Source organism: Phycodurus eques, chromosome 23, assembly GCF_024500275.1.
Source record: "Phycodurus eques isolate BA_2022a chromosome 23, UOR_Pequ_1.1, whole genome shotgun sequence".
NCBI classification, from domain to species: domain Eukaryota; kingdom Metazoa; phylum Chordata; class Actinopteri; order Syngnathiformes; family Syngnathidae; genus Phycodurus; species Phycodurus eques.
The window spans coordinates 6,851,446-6,870,439 of NC_084547.1; the positions used below are offsets into that span (position 1 = coordinate 6,851,446).

Genomic DNA, 18,994 nt, shown 5'->3' on the forward strand with positions numbered 1-18,994 from the left:
GGCCTCTTTGGGCTGGCCTCCTTATCGGGGGGGGGCAACGACTTCTTGCATGCCCTCGCACCATGGAACTTCTTCGCGCTCCTCTTTGCCTTTGTGGCAGGACGACGACGGTGGCTCGCATGCGTCAAACAGCCCAACGGGTAAATCGTCGTTATTTCTGATTCTCCCAGCAGCGGCAGCGGTTTTACGTGTACAACCTCTCGTGGATGAAGAGCAGGGCGACCGCTGGCATTCCAAATATTGGAACGCGGGTCCAGGAAGGAAGGCAAGATGTTGGCATAGCTGTTGTGTTGGAAGCCCTGCTATGCCAACCAATTGCCATCTTTCTCTCTCCTCATCAGCGAAGTCATTTTGTCATCGTGCGTTTTGTGGCTCTTTAATTTTGAATTCCGTATAGGAAAGGGTCTCAAATCAATTCTGAATCAAGGAAGAAATGTGTTTACGATGATATTTTTGTTTTCAATATAGCGCACTTCCTATTCACACACGCGATGAATACAACAAACCGTGTGACATGACTGAGATTCAATGACAACGTATTTGCAACACTAAAACGACAATGTCGATTGAAAGTTGACGTCAAATTGCACGCTGGCCCTTTAAGGAAAGCAGGTCACGTGACCACCAAACACGTGGTTTGCCACTTCCGCGTTTGCCTGCGTCTCGTCGACCGGAACGCGTGCAGGTAATCAACAGTTTAATGTTATTTGATTCTTCACATTTACGATCATACGTTTGTCAAGCGAAAGTTTTGTTTTCTTGCAGCTTGTAAGAAAGTCGTGTCGTCGACGTTGTCGTTATAGTTGAATTGTTATTCAACGACGCGGTTATTGTTTGGTCTTTTTTTGAGAAAACAAACTTATTTTCTTATTTGTCACGTTGCAATCCACCAATGGGAAAATTCTGCAGATAGGGTTTGCATTTTGGCCATGAACATTGGCTTTTTAAGCAATAAAAGCCTCGGCCTCATTTTTGATGAACACTTTGGCCTACTGCGCTGCTTGTGGCTGTTATGGCGGCGCTTGGCGAGCGAAGTCTTTTCTGAGGTGATACTTTGTGTAAAAACGTTGAGAACAGCTTTTGTAGAAGCACGGAGTTGATGCTCTGTGATCCTCTCCGTTTCAAGTGCGTTGCCGCCGTCTTGCGGCTTCTAGATATACGATGGCAAATCCCTCAATTATTTGCGCCAGGGCTCTGTCCCGATCCCCTGCGAATTGCGGGGATTCGCCCACTGTATTACACCCGAGGCGCTCAACTGCCAATTTGGACTTGCCTGTCAAAACCCACACAAAGCAGCGGTGCAAATGTCGAACGGCGATTTAGCGGGTTTCGCTGTCCGGAGGAGAGCGAGTGAGTATACTGGTAGAAGGGTGATGAGGATGGAGCTGCCAGGCAAGAGAGCGAGAGGAAGGGCATCGACAAGGTTGATGGGAGACATGAGGGCAGGAGGATGCAGCAGGCGCGTAGGCTCGCGTGGAAAAGGATGACGCGCTGTGGCCAAAGCAAAACAAGAAGACTGTATTATCTCTTTTTTTTTTCTGTCAACACGTGTCGCTATGAACAGCCATGAACAGCGAAAACTTCACACTGAGCGAGAAGACGGTGCCGGCGTCGTACGTCCGACAGGCGAGTGAAGCCCGCCGCGGCCACGAGCGGCTCATCGGGCGTCTGCTGGAGCAGGTGAAGCCGACGTTCTTCGGGGAGAGAGCCGGCTCGGCTCGGCTCGGCTCGGCTCGGCTCACCTCGCGCCTTCCGTCCGCAGGGGAAGTGTCCGGCGGAAGGGTGGAGCGAGGCCACCGTCGAGCTCTTCTTGAACGAGCTGGCCGTCATGGACAGCAACAACTTCCTGGGCAACTGCGGCGTGGGCGAGCGGGAAGGCCGCGTGGCGTCCGACATTGTGGCCAGGCGACATTACAGGTCCGTCCTGCCGTTGGCTTCCGCTCGACGACGTTACGCTACTCGCACAAATCGCTCCAGTATGCTGGAGCCTTGAGACATCAAGGTCGTTTGTGCCGTGACCGCGTTTCAAATCATCTTTCCCCCTCGAAATGAATGGGAATGCCATTAAATAAAATAATAATAATAATTGTTATGGGGTAAAATTCCGCTATAGTATTGAACTTTATAAAAACATAGATTAACAATATATAAAGAAATAGAATGTCAAGAATTATTATGATTTTTTTGGGGAACAGTGTATTTCAGTGGAACGATAACAACGAACTCCAGGGAGAATAGCGATAGCGTCAGGCAAAGTTAAAGGACATCCAAACGAATGAAAAGAAACGCAGACACAAACAAAGAATCATCTACGACGACGACTGTAAGATTCTGTGATATTTCGCAGAGGATAAAGAATATATGCCTGTGACTAGTGTTAAATGATTTGTCTAAAATCTTGTTGCTTCGAGGTGTTTAAAACTGCAAGCATACTGATTCTAACGGATAGCCCGGAAAGGTTGGCATGAAGCAAAACGGACTCTGGTAATGCACAGCTATTTAGTGACTTGAAATAAACAATGTGGAATTCTTTGTTTATTTTTGGCGTAAACGTGAGCCGGGCGTGGCGCTAAACGGTTTGAACGATTGGTCACGATTTGCCAAAGTTCCGCTTGTTGCCAAGTCGGAGAAGGGAGCGGATGCCAGCGGCGTTTTTGTTTTTTTGCGAACCCGCAGGTTGAGCCACGGGATCGGTCGCTCGGGCGACATCGCGGCCGTCCAGCCGAAAGCCGCCGGGTCCAGTCTGCTCAACAAGCTGACCAACTCGCTTGCGCTGGACGTTCTCAAGATGGCAGGTGAGTGACATTCAGTGAAATTGGTTTGCAGCGGCTCCAATTAATGATGAAAATCCGCACTTCACATGCAAGTTTTTGATCCTGACCTATCATGCATTCTTCGCTTTTCCATATGAACCTTTAACCCTCTTATACAGTGACGTACATCAGTCACCTTTTGAACTCCAAAAATCCGTGAATCGCGTAGAGATCGCTTTTTACTCTTCGGTCATTTTTTGGAGGACTACTTTTTACTTGAGTGGCATTATTGTCTTACTGGAGTACAATGATCGGCTACCCTCCCCACCTCTGGAGCGGACGCCCTCTTTTGCTACTCTTACGTTGAAGCGCCATTTTTGCTCATCGGATCAGATATTTGTTGCACTGGTGTTTTGTATTTTCGCGTTGAGGTGCTGCGGTTTAGTCAATTGTTTTCCAGAATGAGAGCGCTTAAAGAGGAGGATCCTATTGATGTGGCACAGCTTGAAGAAGGCATCAGGTGCAGGTGGAGATGGGCCTGGCTCAAGTTGGAGGCCAGAACAAAAAGGCAAAGAAATGAGGCAAATTTCTACTTGAGTGCTGTAAATACATTTTTCTGCATGAAGAAAACGTTTTTTTCTTTGTTTGCCTTATTGTACTATTCAGTCTTTCAGGTTGCTTCATTGATGTTATGTTAAAAACAATTCTCTGCGGGGACCCGTGGATCTCTCAGCCCCCCCGCTGCTACATTTGTTTTGTTTTGGTCACCTTTTTCACGCCTTTGGTGTTCGCATGTCTGCAGTGAACCCCTTTTTGTCCTATTGGATACGTTTAAAAAAACAAGTTTGATCGTTTACCCCACCCATGAAAATGAAATTAATTTAAACTTATTAAAAGGCACTTAACTCCTCAAAAATTGCAAGTATAAAATGTGTATCCTAGTCGCTGTGTTACACACGTGCCTTTAAGAGGCGGGGCCCGTTGGTGTGGCCCGCGACGTCCGGACGTGAGCTGCGGCCTGAGTGGGCTCATTCTGTTAGTTTTTTTCTCGACGTTCAATAAACCGAGACCGTGGCTGCCCTTTCCCACGTGCGAGGACGTAACGATCGCTATCGACCGCACTTTTCCGCGATATAGCAGGGATTTTCACGAAAGACGTGTTCCACACAAAAATCGGCGATGTTGCGGGGGAACGCCGTAAAAGCTCCAGATTGAAAGTGGGCATGGTTTCAAATGGCCTCCGTTACCACGGAAATCGTCAACCCGAAATATGACCAGCGAGGTCGTCTGCGTTACGCTCGGCCGGCGCGCGCCCGTCGGCCGCCTCCGGAGTCCCGCGGGCCCAAAAGACCTGACGGCTTGACGGCGTTCCTCACCGCGGGCTTCGCCCGACGGGTCCGAGGACCGGCGCCGCCCACGCTTGACCGCGGCTGGGGTCGGCCGCCCCTTCGACGGGGGCGCGCGACGTCGTCCGCTCGGACTCGATGCGTCCCCGCCTTCCCCGGGACGCGGGAGGAGTTCTGCCGGAGGTGGGAGTTGAAGCCCCTGCTGGTTGCAAATACTTGTGGAAAAGTCGAAGTACTGATGGGACTCCTTTTACGCATGTTATAGTCATAAAGTATCAAGCCTATTTTGACAAAGAAGTAGAGTACAGCTATGAGTTTTCAAATGGAGGGCGTTCAAGTAAAGAGTCTTCCGAAAAATCAACTCGGGTAAAATACCGACAGCTGAAATCCCCGCTTCCTGCACAGAAAGCAAATATTTGTGCTACTTACGTCGTCCGCGGCCAAACGACGGTACGATCGGTCGCCCCTCGTCTTGTGGCCGACAGGTGTGAGGAGCGTGAAGAGCTGCTTTGTGGTTCCCATGGCGACCGGCATGAGCCTGACGCTGTGCTTCCTGACCCTGCGCCAGCGGCGGCCGAAGGCCCGCTACGTCATCTGGCCGCGCATCGACCAGAAGTCGTGCTTCAAAGCCATGGTCACGGCAGGTGACGTCGGGCGGCGGCGGGGGACCTCGCGCGCCGACGCTCAATCTCAGCGCGTGCGTGTCGCCCGCAGGCTTCGTCCCCGTCGTGGTGGAGAACGTGCTGGAGGGCGACGAGCTGCGGACGGACGTGGAAGCGGCCGAGCGCCAAATCTGCCGGCTGGGAGCCGAGAGCGTCCTGTGCGTCCATTCCACGACGTCCTGCTTCGCGCCGCGAGTGCCCGACAGGTTTGCCGAAGAGAGAGAGAAAAGAAAGCCTTCGTTGTCGTCGTGGGGTGCAAATCCAAAAGTCAATCGTGTTTTGCACGTGTAGCTTTCTATGGTACGTTGTGGTGTTGATTTCGACAGGCTGGCGGAGCTGGCCGTCCTGTGCGCAAAATACGACCTCCCGCACATCGTCAACAACGCGTACGGCGTGCAGTCGTCCAAGTGCATGCACCTCATCCAGGAAGTTCGTACCACATCGGGACACAGCGGGAGTGCCGCGTGCGTATTCATCTTTGGCTTTGGCTTCTTTTCGCCAGGGGGCCCGTGTCGGGCGCGTGGACGCCTTCGTCCAGAGCTTGGATAAGAACTTCCTGGTTCCGGTCGGGGGCGCCATCATCGCCGGCTTTGACGAAGCCTTCGTCGAGGAGATTAGCAAGACGTACCCAGGTCCGGTCCGGTCCGCTCCGCTCATTTTTACGCCTACAAGTCGCTGTGCGTTTTGAGTGACGGGCTTTTTCGACATCTGGGGACTGCTTGGAAAATCGACTCGTCGGTTGTTCTTTCAAGTTTTGGAAACGTTTTTTGTCCAGGTCGAGCGTCCGCGTCGCCTTCCCTCGACCTCCTCGTCACCCTCCTCACGCTGGGCGCCGGCGGCTACAAGAAGCTCCTGTCGGACAGGAAGGTGAGATTGGCCGCGCCCCGCAGAAGAAGAAAAAACCACGACGAGGTTTCTGCTCGTGAGCTCTGAATTTGCGAACGTGATGGTGAAGAGGAAATTCGGCTTACGAATGCCGCCTCTTGCCCAGCGGCGCATAAATAACGAGGCGAACCGTCGTTTGGATGGCGTCCACCCTGAGACCAGAGGCTCCTAAAAATTCCGCCGCTTGCCCTGTCGAGGTTCCTTTTTCAAAGGGTCGCTCACGGAAAGAATTGCTTGACAAGCGATTCCAGGAATCGAAATGATAGTACTGCCGTTTGCCGCTCTCCTTCTGTGCGCCCCCCTCGCAGGAGATGTTTGCGCTCCTGACCGAGGAACTGAAGAAGCTGGCTTGCGCGCACGGCGAGCGATTGCTTCACACCCCGCACAACCCCATTTCACTTGGTAAGCGCCCCTCCCCCATCCGCGCTCCCCTTTCTTGTCAGACGGAAACTTTTGTTTTTGTACCCTCGGTGCGGCAGCCATGTCGCTAGACGGGCTCGGGGCCCACTGCGGCGAGGCGGTGACTCGGCTCGGCGCCATGCTGTTCACTCGCCAAGTTTCAGGAGCCAGGTATGTACGAGGAAGCCCTGTTTGTCGCTCCCACGCCTGCCCGCCATAGGGGAAAATGTCATGTAGGAGGACCGCGCGGAGGGGAAAAAATAAAATACAAAAATCATATCAGGCAAACAGTTTGTCACTCGCACTTGAAGTTTACTGGGAAACTGACACATAATACAAACGACAACTGTGTATTTCAACAGCAAACGCATAGAAAGTGGTGCCTTGACTTAGGAGTTTCTCAAGCCGGCATTTGGCCAACTTTTTTGTCTTGCGATGCGAGCACAAATTGGAGACACCGGTGCGCTTCGGACCCCCACCTCTCGGTGGCGCCGCCATCGTTTCACATTGGCTTTTCTGCAGTGGAAGGACAATACCAGTTGCTGGCAGTCATGTGCCCTTGGGCACCACAGAAGGAGAACACCAGGAAGGACAAAACATTAGGTACAGTCATGTTTGCAGGTCTTGTGGAGAGCCGAATGTGATGACTGGGTGTTTTCCGAGATTATTTCTTGAAAATGAACTTGGGGCTACGCCAGAGGACTTTTTCTCGATTTCAATGGAGCGATAATTCCAGCATAGTTGTGGCGAATTGAACTGTTTTAATGAACGCTAACGCACAATGCGAAAGGTCATTGACCGGCTCAAGGAAATTAGCGTCGATGCCATGATGCGCCTTCAAACGAGCGCTTCTTTAACACACACGGCGCAAAATGATCCGCACGTTAGCGTTGGGGGGCTTCACTGATTGCGGGGAAGAGGGCGAAGCGATCCGCAACGGACGGCTCGGCGTATTCGGAAACACGAGAATCGATGCTTTTGCGTTGTCGAAAAAGGAGACGGATGAGCGAAGTACGCGGGAGGACGTGAGATGATCACACTGTCCTGGCTGTCCGGCAACACGAGAGGACGTCTTCGCTAACCAGACGAGGTTTTTCTTGCAGTAAGCTGAAGAATTTCTGTCAGTTGACTCGCGCCAGCACAATTCTATTGGGGTGCTTCGGAGGCGCCTTTGCTGTTGCCGCTTCTCGATTGCGCGCTCGCCGGAGGGCTAACTGAAGCGGTCGCGAACGTTTGAATAAACGACAGGAAATCGCTCGCTCGGATGGCAAATTCCAGATGTGATCGTCGGCGTCTGACTGTTTGCAGGGTGGTGCCGCTGGACAAGGAGCAGACCATCGGCGGGCACGCGTTTCGCGGGTTTATGTCGCACTCCGAGTCCTACCCGTGCCCCTACCTCAACGCGGCGGCCGCCGTGGGCGTCACCCGCGAGGACGTGGCGCTGTGCGTCAAACGGCTGGACAAGTGCCTCAAGACGCTGCGGAAGGAGGCAAATGTGGTTGAAAGGCGCTCGCCGGCGCCGTGCCCACTTCCACATTCAAGTTCAATCCAGAAATCAGCCAATTGAACTCCATTTATATTCTTAGGCGGCAAAAGGACGGCGAAATGATTGTTCGCGTCCGGAGACGGGAGATTCGCGAGCCGAACGAAGGTCCCCTCCGATAACGATAGGCAATAGTAACCCTTCTGTCAGCGTCCCCGCTAGAACTCGTGGTCATGATAATTGTTGTCGTAAAAACGGTCCAAGAATAGAGCCTTGCTGAACTTCCGGGTATCGTGCTTTGTTTCCACGACCCTCGCTTGGACACGGTGACTAGTAATCGATTTTACGATTTCCTCCGTGGACAGAGATGAAACAAATGTAACGTAAAAACGTCCGTCTGTCATCATGAAGCGCTTTCATGACGACAGACTCTTGGAATGTGACGCATGTTTGACCACTTTTGACCGCAAAGGAGGAGCGGATTGACCTTTTCATACATAAGATTGAACCCACTACAGCCACGAATTGGAGATAATTCGACTTATGTGTTTTGCTTTTGAATTTCCTGCTGTAAGGTATATTTCTATGCTGCTGCTTGCAGGACAACACGACACGCGCTCGAGCTTGCGTTTGTAAAAAGTGACCACACAATGTTCTGAACGCACACGCGCACTGCGGGCATACGGCGGAGAAGAGCCGAGAACGGGTTTGACGAGGAGCCGCCGAGGAGACGGGCTGTGTTCCGAAAGGAGGATTCGCCCGGCGTCCGGATCCCGCGGGAGAAGGAAGAGAGTCCAGCGCTCGACCGCGGCCTTGTAAACTTGCGTTTGCGATTTCGTTGTATGAAATCCTTCCGACGGGTTCGGTGTATCGGGATTGTGATTTGCAAACGGGATCACCGAGTAAACCTGAAAAGCACCGGGACGAATGAGTCGCATCGGGGCTTTTTCCTTCCGGGCCTCGCTTGGAATTCCTCGCAGTGTCTCACTTGTGGAATGCGCTCATGATTGACGTGCACACTGCTGCTTAGGCACAGTCGGACGCAGCCTTCTGTCATGCTGCAGTGCAGTTGTTGTTGTTGTTTTGTTTTTTTTGTTTTCTTTGTTTCTTTTTTGGGCTTCATGAAGGCAAAATGTGACTTGACCTCAATAAACATTTTCCAGTGGCGGAAAAATAAAAGGGCTGCCTTTTTCTGCGGGTGCGGTGCTGCGGACGTTTTGAGTGGAGTCGCGGTGCGGGTGGGGGCGGGGGCGGGGATTCGGTTGAGTGACTAATGGGGAGGGGGCCGCCGTGCCGCCGATTCGCTGCCGTCCGCCGCTACGTCGCGTGGTGCAGGGTGGAAACGCGCCCGCCTGCCGCGTTCCCGTCCGTCGAGCCCGCCAGCGATGATGCCGACGCGAACGTTTTGGGCTCTGCTTTGCGTGCTCCTGTGCGGCGGCGCGGCCAAGAGGCCCGCCCGCTGTCCTTCGACATGCAGCTGCTCCAAGGAGTCGGTCGTTTGCGTCGGCTCCTCTTTTGTGCCCAGGATGAGCCCCGGCGACGTCATTTCTCTGTAAGTACTCGCCTGCAAAAGCCCGCGGTCGCTTTTTGACGCAGTCCCGACGAATACGCGCTGCTCAACCGAACGCGGAATTATGAGCAGTGCTACGCGTGGGCGCGCTCCCTGCTTTTGTTGTTGTTGTTCCACACTTAATTCTGTTGTTTGACGTCTGTTTGCAGGAGCATCGTCAATGGCACTTTCTCAGAGGTCAAAGAGGCCATGTTTACGCACATGCCCTCCCTCCAGCTGCTGTAAGAAGAGCTGCTCTTCTTTCCAACGCTCTTACCAAAAACAAGACTTAATCAAGTGTCGAGTCCAGATTGTTTTGTCGCTCATGTGCGGAAAGCACAGGCTGATTTATTGCGCGTTTCGAGCCTTTAAAAGGCTCCGACACCTCGGCAAGTCTGTCGAAATCGTTAGCTGTTCGCCGCGAGCCGTCGATCGACTTGAGATCTCCGCCGAGTGTGCGACCGCGGCATCCGATTCAGCCTTTCACATCTTTTTTTGTGTTCTTTCTGTCTCCCCCCCCATACAGGCTTTTGAATTCCAATTCCCTCACCGCCATAAGGGACGATGCATTCTCTGGCCTCCCGCATCTCGAATACCTGTGAGTGCTTTGTCGGCAAAAAAGACACACGGCTGTAACTTCGGAGCACGAACCGGCATCGACTCCGTCGCCGGCCGTTTCAGAGCAGTCGGACTCGGCTTTCGATGTTCCGTGAAAGTAGAAGGGCGGAACCGACCAAACGAAAAAGAGGGGGCTGTTCTTGCACCGGAAAATTCGTTTTTCTAGCTTTTCTGCTCATTCCAATTCACGTGGGTTGTTTTGCCCCAAAAACGCTGGTTTCTGAGCACAAAGTGGAGAAAAGGAGCTTTTTGTGAAAAGAAACTTCAAACAGGACGCTGACTTTCTAGCTCAAGTTTCTTGCATGGCATTCGCCAACTGCGTTCTCTTTACTCAAAACGGCGACACCCGTTCGACTAAATCCTGCGACACGTACTCGGGTTATAACATACGTACACATACTCTGTTCAAACGGGAGGCGCCAAACGTTGTCCGACTTCGAACACGTTGGCGTTTCTCTCCCTCGTGATCGAGATTCAGCGCCTAATCTCTACTTTCTGCCGAGAAGCTGTGCCGATCTCAAATCCGAGGCTATCTTCGCGGATCAGCTAATTATTCCGACGCCGGTCGAGAGCCTCTTCCGCGCCTCCCCGGCCAAAACGAATACATGCGGTATGTCGTTGGCAGTGCGCGGGTTAACACCCCAACGTGGTTCTGATCAAATGTCCGTAAGAGAGGCGCGTCGATCTTGCCTGCGCTTTGCCTTTATTCCGAGCCCGCGTCGTCATGGGTTTTGTCGCGTGCCGCGAGAGAATCGACGGCTCGGTGAGGTCGGGGGGGGTCAACGGGCTGGTTTGACCGCAGACCGACCGACTTACCGCTCTCGGACAGGTTCGTCGAGAACAACAGGATCGAGAGCGTATCCGAATTCGCCTTCAGAGGACTCCGGGACCTCACCCACTTGTACGTTCCTCGCTTTCGATTTGGCTACGCTTTCTTCGTTTGCCAAAGGAGCTGACCGCTGCGAAGGTTTGACGGATGCGCGTGTTTGGTTGTCGGCCGTAGGTCCCTCGCCAACAACAAGATCAAGGCCCTGCCTCGAGACGTCTTCGACGAGCTGGACTCTCTGATGGAGCTGTGCGTTTGCCGGCGTGCGCGTATTTTGTGGCGTCGGCGTGAACGGATCGGCTTTTGTGACGTCGCTCGGTCTCCGTCGTCCGCAGGGACCTGCGAGGCAACGCCTTCCAGTGCGACTGCCGAGCCAAGTGGCTGATGACGTGGCTGAGGGGCACCAACGCCACCGTGACCGACGTGCCGTGCGCCGGACCGGAGGACGTCCGGGACGAGCGCCTCAACGACATGAGCTTGCAAAACGACTGCGTCTCAACCGGTGAGGAAGAGCTCGCGACCTGTGCCGCGTCACTCCGAATGACAGCCGATCATGTCCCGTAAAATACATCGTGCTCACCGGAGATGCGAGCCGATTTAAGAAATGTACTCGCGTGTCAGGTTTAGCAAGCGGAACCGACCGACCCGTCGGAGGACGGGAAAACGCTGACGTCATTGTGGGCCGGCGCATTTGGAAGGTGGCGGGTCAAAGAAACGCCGCCCTCGGCGATCGAGTTGACGTTCCGCGGGCCGGCGCTGCCCACCGCGAAGGCCCGAGGCGGAGTCGACGACTCGGAGAACCTCAAATCTGATTGGACAGAAGAAAACAAATCCCAAAAAGATCCACTTTGAATTGCAGCGTGCTACGTCGCGGAAACGGCGCAGCCAATAGAGCGAGGGTAGACTACAGCCAATAAGTTAATGCAATTGAAGGTTGGTGGAGTTGAAAGTGGATCCAATTTCATGGAACAAAGATAGCGGAACCCCGGTTCTCAAACGTAACGTCCCGAGACGCCTCTCGGGAACAGAAACGTTAGCGACCCCGGTAATGTTTCCCTCTGAAATGAAAATGAATCTGTACAGGTCTTCTATCGGTGTTGAGTTCAACATAGCAGCGCAGTGTCGAAATAAGTGAAAACAATATATTCTGAAGAAATAGCACAGTGCGTTTTGGTTCGCAAATGACGTCGTCCGGTTTATAGCCTCGCCAAACGCTGTCGTCGTCAGCAAGTTCCGTTGTTCGCCGTATTGTGGCCCAAGGTACTCACACGCTCCCCCTTGGCTTTTTAGCATCTTTGGAGCCATGTACCGACGGCTAATTTGCAGCAAAGTATCGTGCGCGGTCCGAGGCGACAAAGTGACCACTTCCTTCCAATGGGGGTGGAAAATCGGAAGCGGTCGGTGCAAACGTGGCTCAGCATTGACGGGGAGGTTTCCCTCTGGCAGATTTCGTCCTTCGTCAGACCGTGGCCACGGAGTCCCTGTCCGTCGACACGTTCGGCTACAAGGACGACGTGTTCGCGGCCGTCGCCGCTCCCGGCGCCGAGAGCTGTATGGTCCTCCAGTGGGACCACATCGAAATGAACTTCAGGACTTACGATAACATCACAGGTACGGTTTTCTTCCAAATAATGACGATCCGACACGACCGACCGGACCAAGTAGCGCTGCCGTCACTGCGGGGCGGTCGACGTTCGCCGTACGCATGCGACTGAGAACATTGATCGAGAGGGCGAGTGAGGTAATACGTTCTGTGAAAAAACAGGTGTCAGTCAGGTGGCCCTTATTTAAGGATGATTTCAAAAAAATGATTGATAAACAAGTAGGGTGCTCTGCATCTCCAATGCTTAAAAATAGAAAGTCAAACCACAAATGCGGAAGAAAACGGAAGTGGAAGTGAAAACATTCTCGTGGATGGAAAAATAACCAGCGTGGCAAAGACTCCGCCCACCAATGATCAGCTCCAGGCTAATGACAGACAGTCTGAAGTTACCTCTGCACACCGACGCCTGCGTGGAGCGAATCTCTCGACAGGAAGTCCCTCGGTTAACGTAAACGACGCGCTGCCAAAGAACGTGTCGACTGCCCTCGAGAGAAACGGAGAAACCTTTTGTGGACTGATGAGCGTAAGCTAGTTCTTCGTTTCCAACAGTGGATTTGAGGCCACTCGTGGTGGCCCAAGCGATATGATCTGGAAATGGTTCTCTTTGTACAATGCGGGGCCTATTTATGGCATATCATGGAGGAGTTTGCATATATCAAAATACTTGGAGATCATGTTGCCTTGTGCTGAAGAGGAAATGAGTGTCTCGACAAAACCAAACACACCAGTAGGCAGGCGAGTAGCGACTTTGACAAACTCCTTTGAGTGTGGAGTGGCCAGACCTTCATCCCGTAGGAAACTTAAAAATGCCGTTGAGATGCAGGGGGATTGCGGGATGTTGACAAACCATCCTGGGACGAAAGAAGTTGCGACGTAGGTGTGAAGCAGTTCTCAGTAACGGCGCTTGTACGACTGAATGTTAGCTGAGCGATTCACCGGGATGCTAAGCCCTCAAGATTCTTCCGTCTATACTGGGAATATACATTCTTCTTAATTTTCTGAAAAGGAATTGGGCAGTGATCCCGATGCATGAAAATCCAAACTACGTTTCTAAACACGCTGCTATTATTTTGAACACAACCGTACGCCGTCGCCGCAATGACCCACGGTGGACTTTTCGACCGGATCCGGTCTAGTTTCCCCGTCTCTCTCTTACAGGTCAGTCCATCGTGGGATGCAAGTCGGCGGTGATCGAGGACCAGGTGTTCGTCATCGTGGCTCAGCTCTTCGGCGGCTCGCGCATCTACAGGTTTGACGAGGACCAAAGCACGTTCGCCAAATTCCAGGACATCGAGGTGTCCAAGATCTCCAAGCCCAACGACATCGAGGTGTTCCAGATCGGCTCCGACCGCTTCTTCGTCATCGCCGACAGCTCCAAAGCGGGCCTGTCCACGCTCTACAAGTGGAACGACAACGGCTTTTATTCCTACCAGTCCCTTCACGAGTGGTACCGCGACACGGACGCCGAGTTCTTGGACTTGGACGGGAAAGCGCACTTGGTCTTGGCGAGCCGCTCGCAGGTTCCCGTCATCTACCAGTGGAGCCGGAGCACCCGTAAGTTCGCGCTCCAGGGCGAGATCCCCGACACGGAGGACGCGGTGGCCGTCAAGCACTTCCGCGTCGAGGAGGAGCTCTACCTCGCCGTGACGCGCTACATCGGAGACTCCAAAGTTCTGCACTGGGGCGGCAAACGGTTCTCGGAGATCCAGGCGCTACCTTCGCGAGGCGCCATGATCCTCCAGCCGTTCTCCTTCAAAGAGCGCCACTATCTGGCCCTGGGAAGCGACTACACCTTCTCGCAGATCCTCCTGTGGGACGAGCGGCAGAGCGTGTTTGAGCGCTTCAAGGAGGTCTACATCCAGGCGCCGCGGTCCTTCACCGCCGTGTCCACGGACCGCCGGGACTTCGTCTTCACGTCCAGCTTCAAGGGGAACACGCACATCTGGGAGCACGTCACGGTTGACTTGAGCTCGTGAGCCTTGTGCGAACGACGTGCGACGGGTTAACGTTAGGGTTGCGAAGGGCTGGAAAATGTACACGTGCGTTTTCGGAAAGTGTCGGGTCAATTTCCACGGGAAGTTAAGCTGGCGAATTTTGGAAAAGTATCGTAGTCAAATGTAAATAGGAACTTTTTTTCTCCTCAGCCGACATTCATGCAAAAGAATACGATGGCATTTCAACACATTTAATTGGAAGTATATTAACTTGATTCGTTTGAAGCGTTTGATGGAACGATCGATTCTTTTATTGAAGAGCAAAAACGGGAATTTGGAGTTCGGTATTATGCACCCCCCTTTTCAAAAGGTTCAATGAAAAGAGCCCCTCTCCCGTCTGAAAAGCTGAAATCAAACCACCCAAACATTTCAATGAAAATGTGTTTCGCGTCGTACCGAAATGAATGTTTGAAACAAGCAGTCCAAAGATTCAATCCAAATGTTTCCCCAAAAAAACTGGGTTGTACTTAACAAGTGGACTGTGCTGAATAAAAAAGAAAAACAGCAACTTGAAGATGCACAGTTTGAACATTGAATTCTTTGATTCTCCCGCTTCGAGAATCGCTGGACCGGATTGGCGAAATCACGTGCGCGCGTGAGGCCGGCGGACTGCGCGTTGCGTGTCGGCGGCGCGGCCGGAATGGCAGAGGAATGCAATCGATATTGCGCTCAACTTGAAAGAAATGTTCCCGTTTTAGTTGTGAATGCTCAAATTGATTTTGTGCACGTTTCCTATCACTGAGAGCCAAACTTCCATTTTGTAAATTCCTGCTTTATCGTCGTGAATTATTAGCAGGACGTGCGGCGATTCATGTCGCCTGATCGGCATCCTGCGGTGGCGAGCGAGCGTCGCGCCCCTTTGCTTCTCGTGCGCGGCGGATGTCTCGAAGCAGAAATCCGGGACAGGCGATCGGATTCCGGACGGCGCGGCGCGACCGACGTGTCGTCCAAGTCGACACTGAAACCAGGAGACGTCGCTCGTCGTCATGTAAATTCAACGCGCTGCTTTGATTCCAAATGCCATCTTTGTGCCCCCAAAAACTTGCCGACCGAGGACTGAAGTCGCGAACGGATCTCAACCGCTTTGTGCGGCGATGTCGTCATGTTGTCGCCGCTTGCCGGAGCATGCGAGCGAATCTTGGAAGTGAAGATTGAAGTGAACGATGCCACACGGATCGTCCGAGCTTTCCCGATGTCAACATCCCAATAAAAGCGTACGTTGCGAGGGGGGCTCGGGTTCAGGGGGGTCACGTGACGTTTGACCTCGGCCAATAGCTATTTTGCGACTCGACCCGAAACTAGAATATATCTACGATTCGGGAGCACAGTGGTTAGCTAGTGGCTTCCCTTTTCCAAAAACACCCGGAATTGTCCATCGGTGTGAGGCGTTCAACGACGACTTGGTGTTTTCGATGCGCTTCAAACCGATGCGTTCACGCACGCACGCATCCTTGCATTCCGCACAGTCACGCACACGCACGCCGAAACGTGAGACGGAGCGAGCCGATGGAAACTGAAGAAACTGAAGTTGTCTAAAAGTAAGACAATCTTTTGGTGTCGATGGCGAGTTTGTTGGCCTTAAGTTAGCTCGAACGGTAACGCTTTAAAAAACGGCCATGTTATAGTAAAGCATTCAAAGGAAAGAAAACAAGACATGCCTTGCAGGTCTCATGGACCATGTGACCCAATCTAACATCCAATTTTAATCAGGAAAATGTCCCTCATGATATTGTAGAGTGATCACATCGATAGACGGTAAAGAAGGAAACAATTTGTGCATCCCGATCAATCCGTGACGGCTCTCGGCCGGCGGGGGGGCGGGGGGGGGGGGGTCAGTATAATACAGCCGTGCGAACGCAAACGAGGAAGCGTGCTGTAAAAGCAGTTGATCTTCGCAGAGGATAAAGAATATATGGCGGTGAGTATTGTTATATTGTCTGTCTACATGTGTTGATGCAACGCTTGTTTTCAAAACAATTTTTAAACTTTTTTCTTCTTCTTCTTCCCACAAAGCTGCTGGGATTCATTTTAGGGGTGCAAAAATGAGCTGAGAACGCACTCGACGGCGGGTGGTAAACTCCTGCCCGTCACTTGAGTCTCTTGCCAGGATGTCCTCAGCAGAGGTTCCGAAGGTCGGGCGTTCCTGTCGACGCAACGCTGACCGGCGCTCAGTCGGTGGCGTCCGCCGCGTTGACGTTGCCGTCCAGCTGGTGTCTGAAGGACATCCCGGCTTTGGAGGAAAAGTAGATTCGGGAGCCCCGACTCGGGCCGTCGCCGGAGGCCGGACGGGCTTTGCGCTCCTCTTGGGATGGCAGCGAGCGAGTCGAGTTGAACCGGGTTTTTGTGGGTTGCGTCTCACCTGCTGCCGAGGGGGGGCCTTTGCTTTTGCGGCGCTCTTTGCAGCGTCTGTAGAAGGGGAAACACCGCAGCATCCGGACGCCCATGCTGCAACCACAAAGGCAGGTAACGAGTCGTCGTAAATCAACATTCCGACATCTTTCAGACGGAATCGACGTGTGACGTCGTCGTCCTTTGTTTTATTTCTCGTTTCGATTCCCTCGCAGAGTCCGAGTATCTATTTCGCTGACGACCTTTCGAACCCGAGTGGAAAAGTCTCCGTGGACTCGTTTCCATTCGCCGAGCCGTTCCCGTCTCGGGGTAATAGAAGACGACGACGACGACGACGACGACGATTGCTTATGTCCGGTCGTTGGGTTTCGGTCGCCGATTGGGATGTTGCGAATGGAAGCGAGGAATTCTGTGCTTTTTTTTCATCAATCTAAAGCTATTGTGCCTTGATTTGAAAGCAGGCGCTCGCTGTACATGTGCCAAAGTGCACGGAATGGAATCTCGATTGGCTCGTTGATCACAAGGAGCGGGCCTCAATTGTGATCCAGATGTACTTGAATTAGGACAGCTGATATTATCTATGAAATGCATCATTTGGCCGAAGAAGCTCTCCAAACGGGTTTTGTATTCGATTCATTTTTGCATACTTTTGTTTTTTGGAACTACTGTATTGTGTACGTTTATATAAGTGTTTGAACTTCAATTTGCACCCGTCTGTTGCTTTCTGTGCCCGATCTTTCCAAAAAACCCGACATGACGATGTCTCACGGGGCTGAGATTCGAGTGTTGTCAAACGCCGGCACTTTAGCTTCTAGGTCGCGTGACGTCAAGCTTAGAAGCGTGCGACCGCTTATTCACGTGATCGCGTGAGGTCACGTTCAGAAACCGGCAAGGGCCGAGCGCGTGGCGCGCCGGACCCGACTGCAACCGAGTGAAACTCCCGCTCCGAGCGCACGTTCCCACGCGTAGACGGGACTTGAATTCAAAGCGTATCGGCACGTTAGTTAGTAGCGCCGCGCACGTTCGCCGAATGCGGGCGCAGGGAACGGCCGGCGGATGCCACATCTCGCTCTGCTCGACTGGCCAGGACGCATGTCAACGACAAATTCAGACGTGACGGAAATCGGAGTTGCTCACCGGGAAATGCCGAATAATCGGTTAGCGATGGATTCTTTTGCAGACGGAACCTTTTTGGGCTCCCAAAGATTCGGGGACACTCGTCGGCCTGTTTTGACTGAATCTTCCTTCCGAGCGTCGGGGTCCGCGGGCCGACGGCGTTCCTGGTGCGCGATATGCTGCGTCCGCTGACCGAGAATTCCTTTTCATCAAATGCTGTCGGGACAAGTGGGTCAGGGGAAATGATTGCGACACGCGACGCTTAATCATTTGTCCGTTTGCCCGATGCCCGCAGACTGGTGCAAATGAGCCTCTCCTTCTCGCAGGCGAATGCGAAAAACAAGACGGGTGAGGCCGGCTCGTTCGCTTCCCCCGAGGGCGCCGGCGACGTGATGCGGCCGCGACCCGTCCGACGGCCCTTTTTGATGGCCGGCGATGCGTGCGCGTCAACGTGCGAACGGTAAGCTGAGCGCCGCCAGGTATGACGACGCAAGCGTGGGGTCAACCTCTTATCAACCGCTTGTTCAGACTCTTTGCACATGTATTACTTGATCTGACAAAAATACAGACTCGCAATCATTTCCAATCAACAAAAGAAGAGCGTCTAAAACTTTATTCGATTCTGCAAACGAACCCGAAGAACCTACCTGACTCCGAGTGGACTGCCGAAGTAGTTCAATGAGGCGCTGGCGCTGTTCTCGGCGCTCTCGGAGTGAACTTGAAATACGGAATCCCGCATTGTGGGACACGCCTGCCTTCTCTCTCTCTCTCTCTCTCTCTCTCTCTCTCTCTCGCTCGCTCCCTCCCTCGTTCTCCGCCCTGCAAGCGTTTGCCTTCGTCAGCTCGTCCCGTGTTTAGGCGCGCTCTCAAAGAAGCGGTCCCATGCCTTTCTCAAGCAATCGGAGCGCTTTCATTGCGCACAAAACTACGAGCAAGTCTTTTGACTCTTTCCCAAACAAAATGACGTCTGAAGGGAGAGAACAAGTTTACAAAGCTTCCTAGTTGACATTGTTGACCGTGCGCGATTCCTGACAAACGGCGTCTTCTCGTAGCCTTCGGGGCCACCGTGCCTTCCCCCGCGCTCGGCCGAAACGCGCGTGCGTGTATTTTTGTCTCGTGGCCGTGAAGCGCTTCGGAAACGCGCGCGAAGGAAAACAAAGTTCGAGGGGCGTCGCGCAACATCGAAGACGAACGCCAATGACTGAAGCTTCCGTTCATCTTCCCGTGTGGCGACGATGTCGTTCAAACTTTGTAGCAAGCAGACGAAATGTCTTCGCTTCTTTTTCGAAGGATTCCTGGGAATGGCCACTTCAAAAGAAAATGGTGGACTTCCTGTGTGTTTTCGGGCCTGGCAAATTTCATTTGGGCTTTTCCAAAGGTTCCGGCGGCTTCACAGGCGGTGACGCTGACA

General features: G+C 52.9%; 2 protein-coding genes across 6 annotated transcripts; both read left to right on the forward strand.

Annotated features, from left to right (window-relative positions):
* Positions 1-30: 30 nt before the first annotated feature.
* Positions 31-8,768, forward strand: sepsecs (Sep (O-phosphoserine) tRNA:Sec (selenocysteine) tRNA synthase). Of its 4 annotated transcripts, none has more exons than XM_061669416.1 (12): positions 36-140; positions 1,565-1,680; positions 1,763-1,917; positions 2,677-2,795; positions 4,585-4,743; positions 4,814-4,967; positions 5,088-5,190; positions 5,264-5,393; positions 5,537-5,628; positions 5,955-6,048; positions 6,126-6,216; positions 7,354-8,768. In XM_061669416.1, exons 1-12 carry the CDS (start codon positions 50-52, stop codon positions 7,610-7,612), a joined length of 1,563 nt encoding a protein of 520 aa, XP_061525400.1. In that variant the 5' UTR covers positions 36-49; the 3' UTR covers positions 7,613-8,768. The 4 variants fall into 4 exon arrangements, with proteins under 4 accessions (XP_061525403.1, XP_061525402.1, XP_061525400.1 ...); XM_061669417.1 differs by lacking the exon at positions 36-140 and adding an exon at positions 610-685; XM_061669419.1 differs by lacking the exons at positions 5,955-6,048; positions 6,126-6,216 and having other exon boundaries at positions 31-140.
* A 9-nt stretch (positions 8,769-8,777) lies between these two features.
* Positions 8,778-14,632, forward strand: lgi2a (leucine-rich repeat LGI family, member 2a). Of its 2 annotated transcripts, XM_061669414.1 has the most exons (8): positions 8,778-9,080; positions 9,248-9,319; positions 9,604-9,675; positions 10,525-10,596; positions 10,699-10,770; positions 10,857-11,023; positions 11,968-12,132; positions 13,283-14,632. In XM_061669414.1, the coding sequence occupies exons 1-8, from the start codon at positions 8,914-8,916 to the stop codon at positions 14,098-14,100; spliced, it is 1,605 nt and encodes a 534-aa protein (XP_061525398.1). In that variant the 5' UTR covers positions 8,778-8,913; the 3' UTR covers positions 14,101-14,632. The 2 variants fall into 2 exon arrangements, with proteins under 2 accessions (XP_061525398.1, XP_061525399.1); XM_061669415.1 differs by lacking the exon at positions 9,248-9,319.
* Positions 14,633-18,994: the final 4,362 nt, after the last annotated feature.

Coding starts and splice junctions, on each gene's coding strand:
- sepsecs (XM_061669416.1), top strand. CDS start 50: ATGCCCTCGCACCATGGAACTTCTTCGCGCTCCTCTTTGCCTTTGTGG. Junction 141..1,564: donor TGCGTCAAACAGCCCAACGG/GTAAATCGTCGT, acceptor CGCTATGAACAG/CCATGAACAGCGAAAACTTC. Junction 4,968..5,087: donor GCGCCGCGAGTGCCCGACAG/GTTTGCCGAAGA, acceptor TGATTTCGACAG/GCTGGCGGAGCTGGCCGTCC.
- lgi2a (XM_061669414.1), top strand. CDS start 8,914: ATGATGCCGACGCGAACGTTTTGGGCTCTGCTTTGCGTGCTCCTGTGC. Junction 9,676..10,524: donor CTCCCGCATCTCGAATACCT/GTGAGTGCTTTG, acceptor GCTCTCGGACAG/GTTCGTCGAGAACAACAGGA. Junction 11,024..11,967: donor AAACGACTGCGTCTCAACCG/GTGAGGAAGAGC, acceptor TCCCTCTGGCAG/ATTTCGTCCTTCGTCAGACC.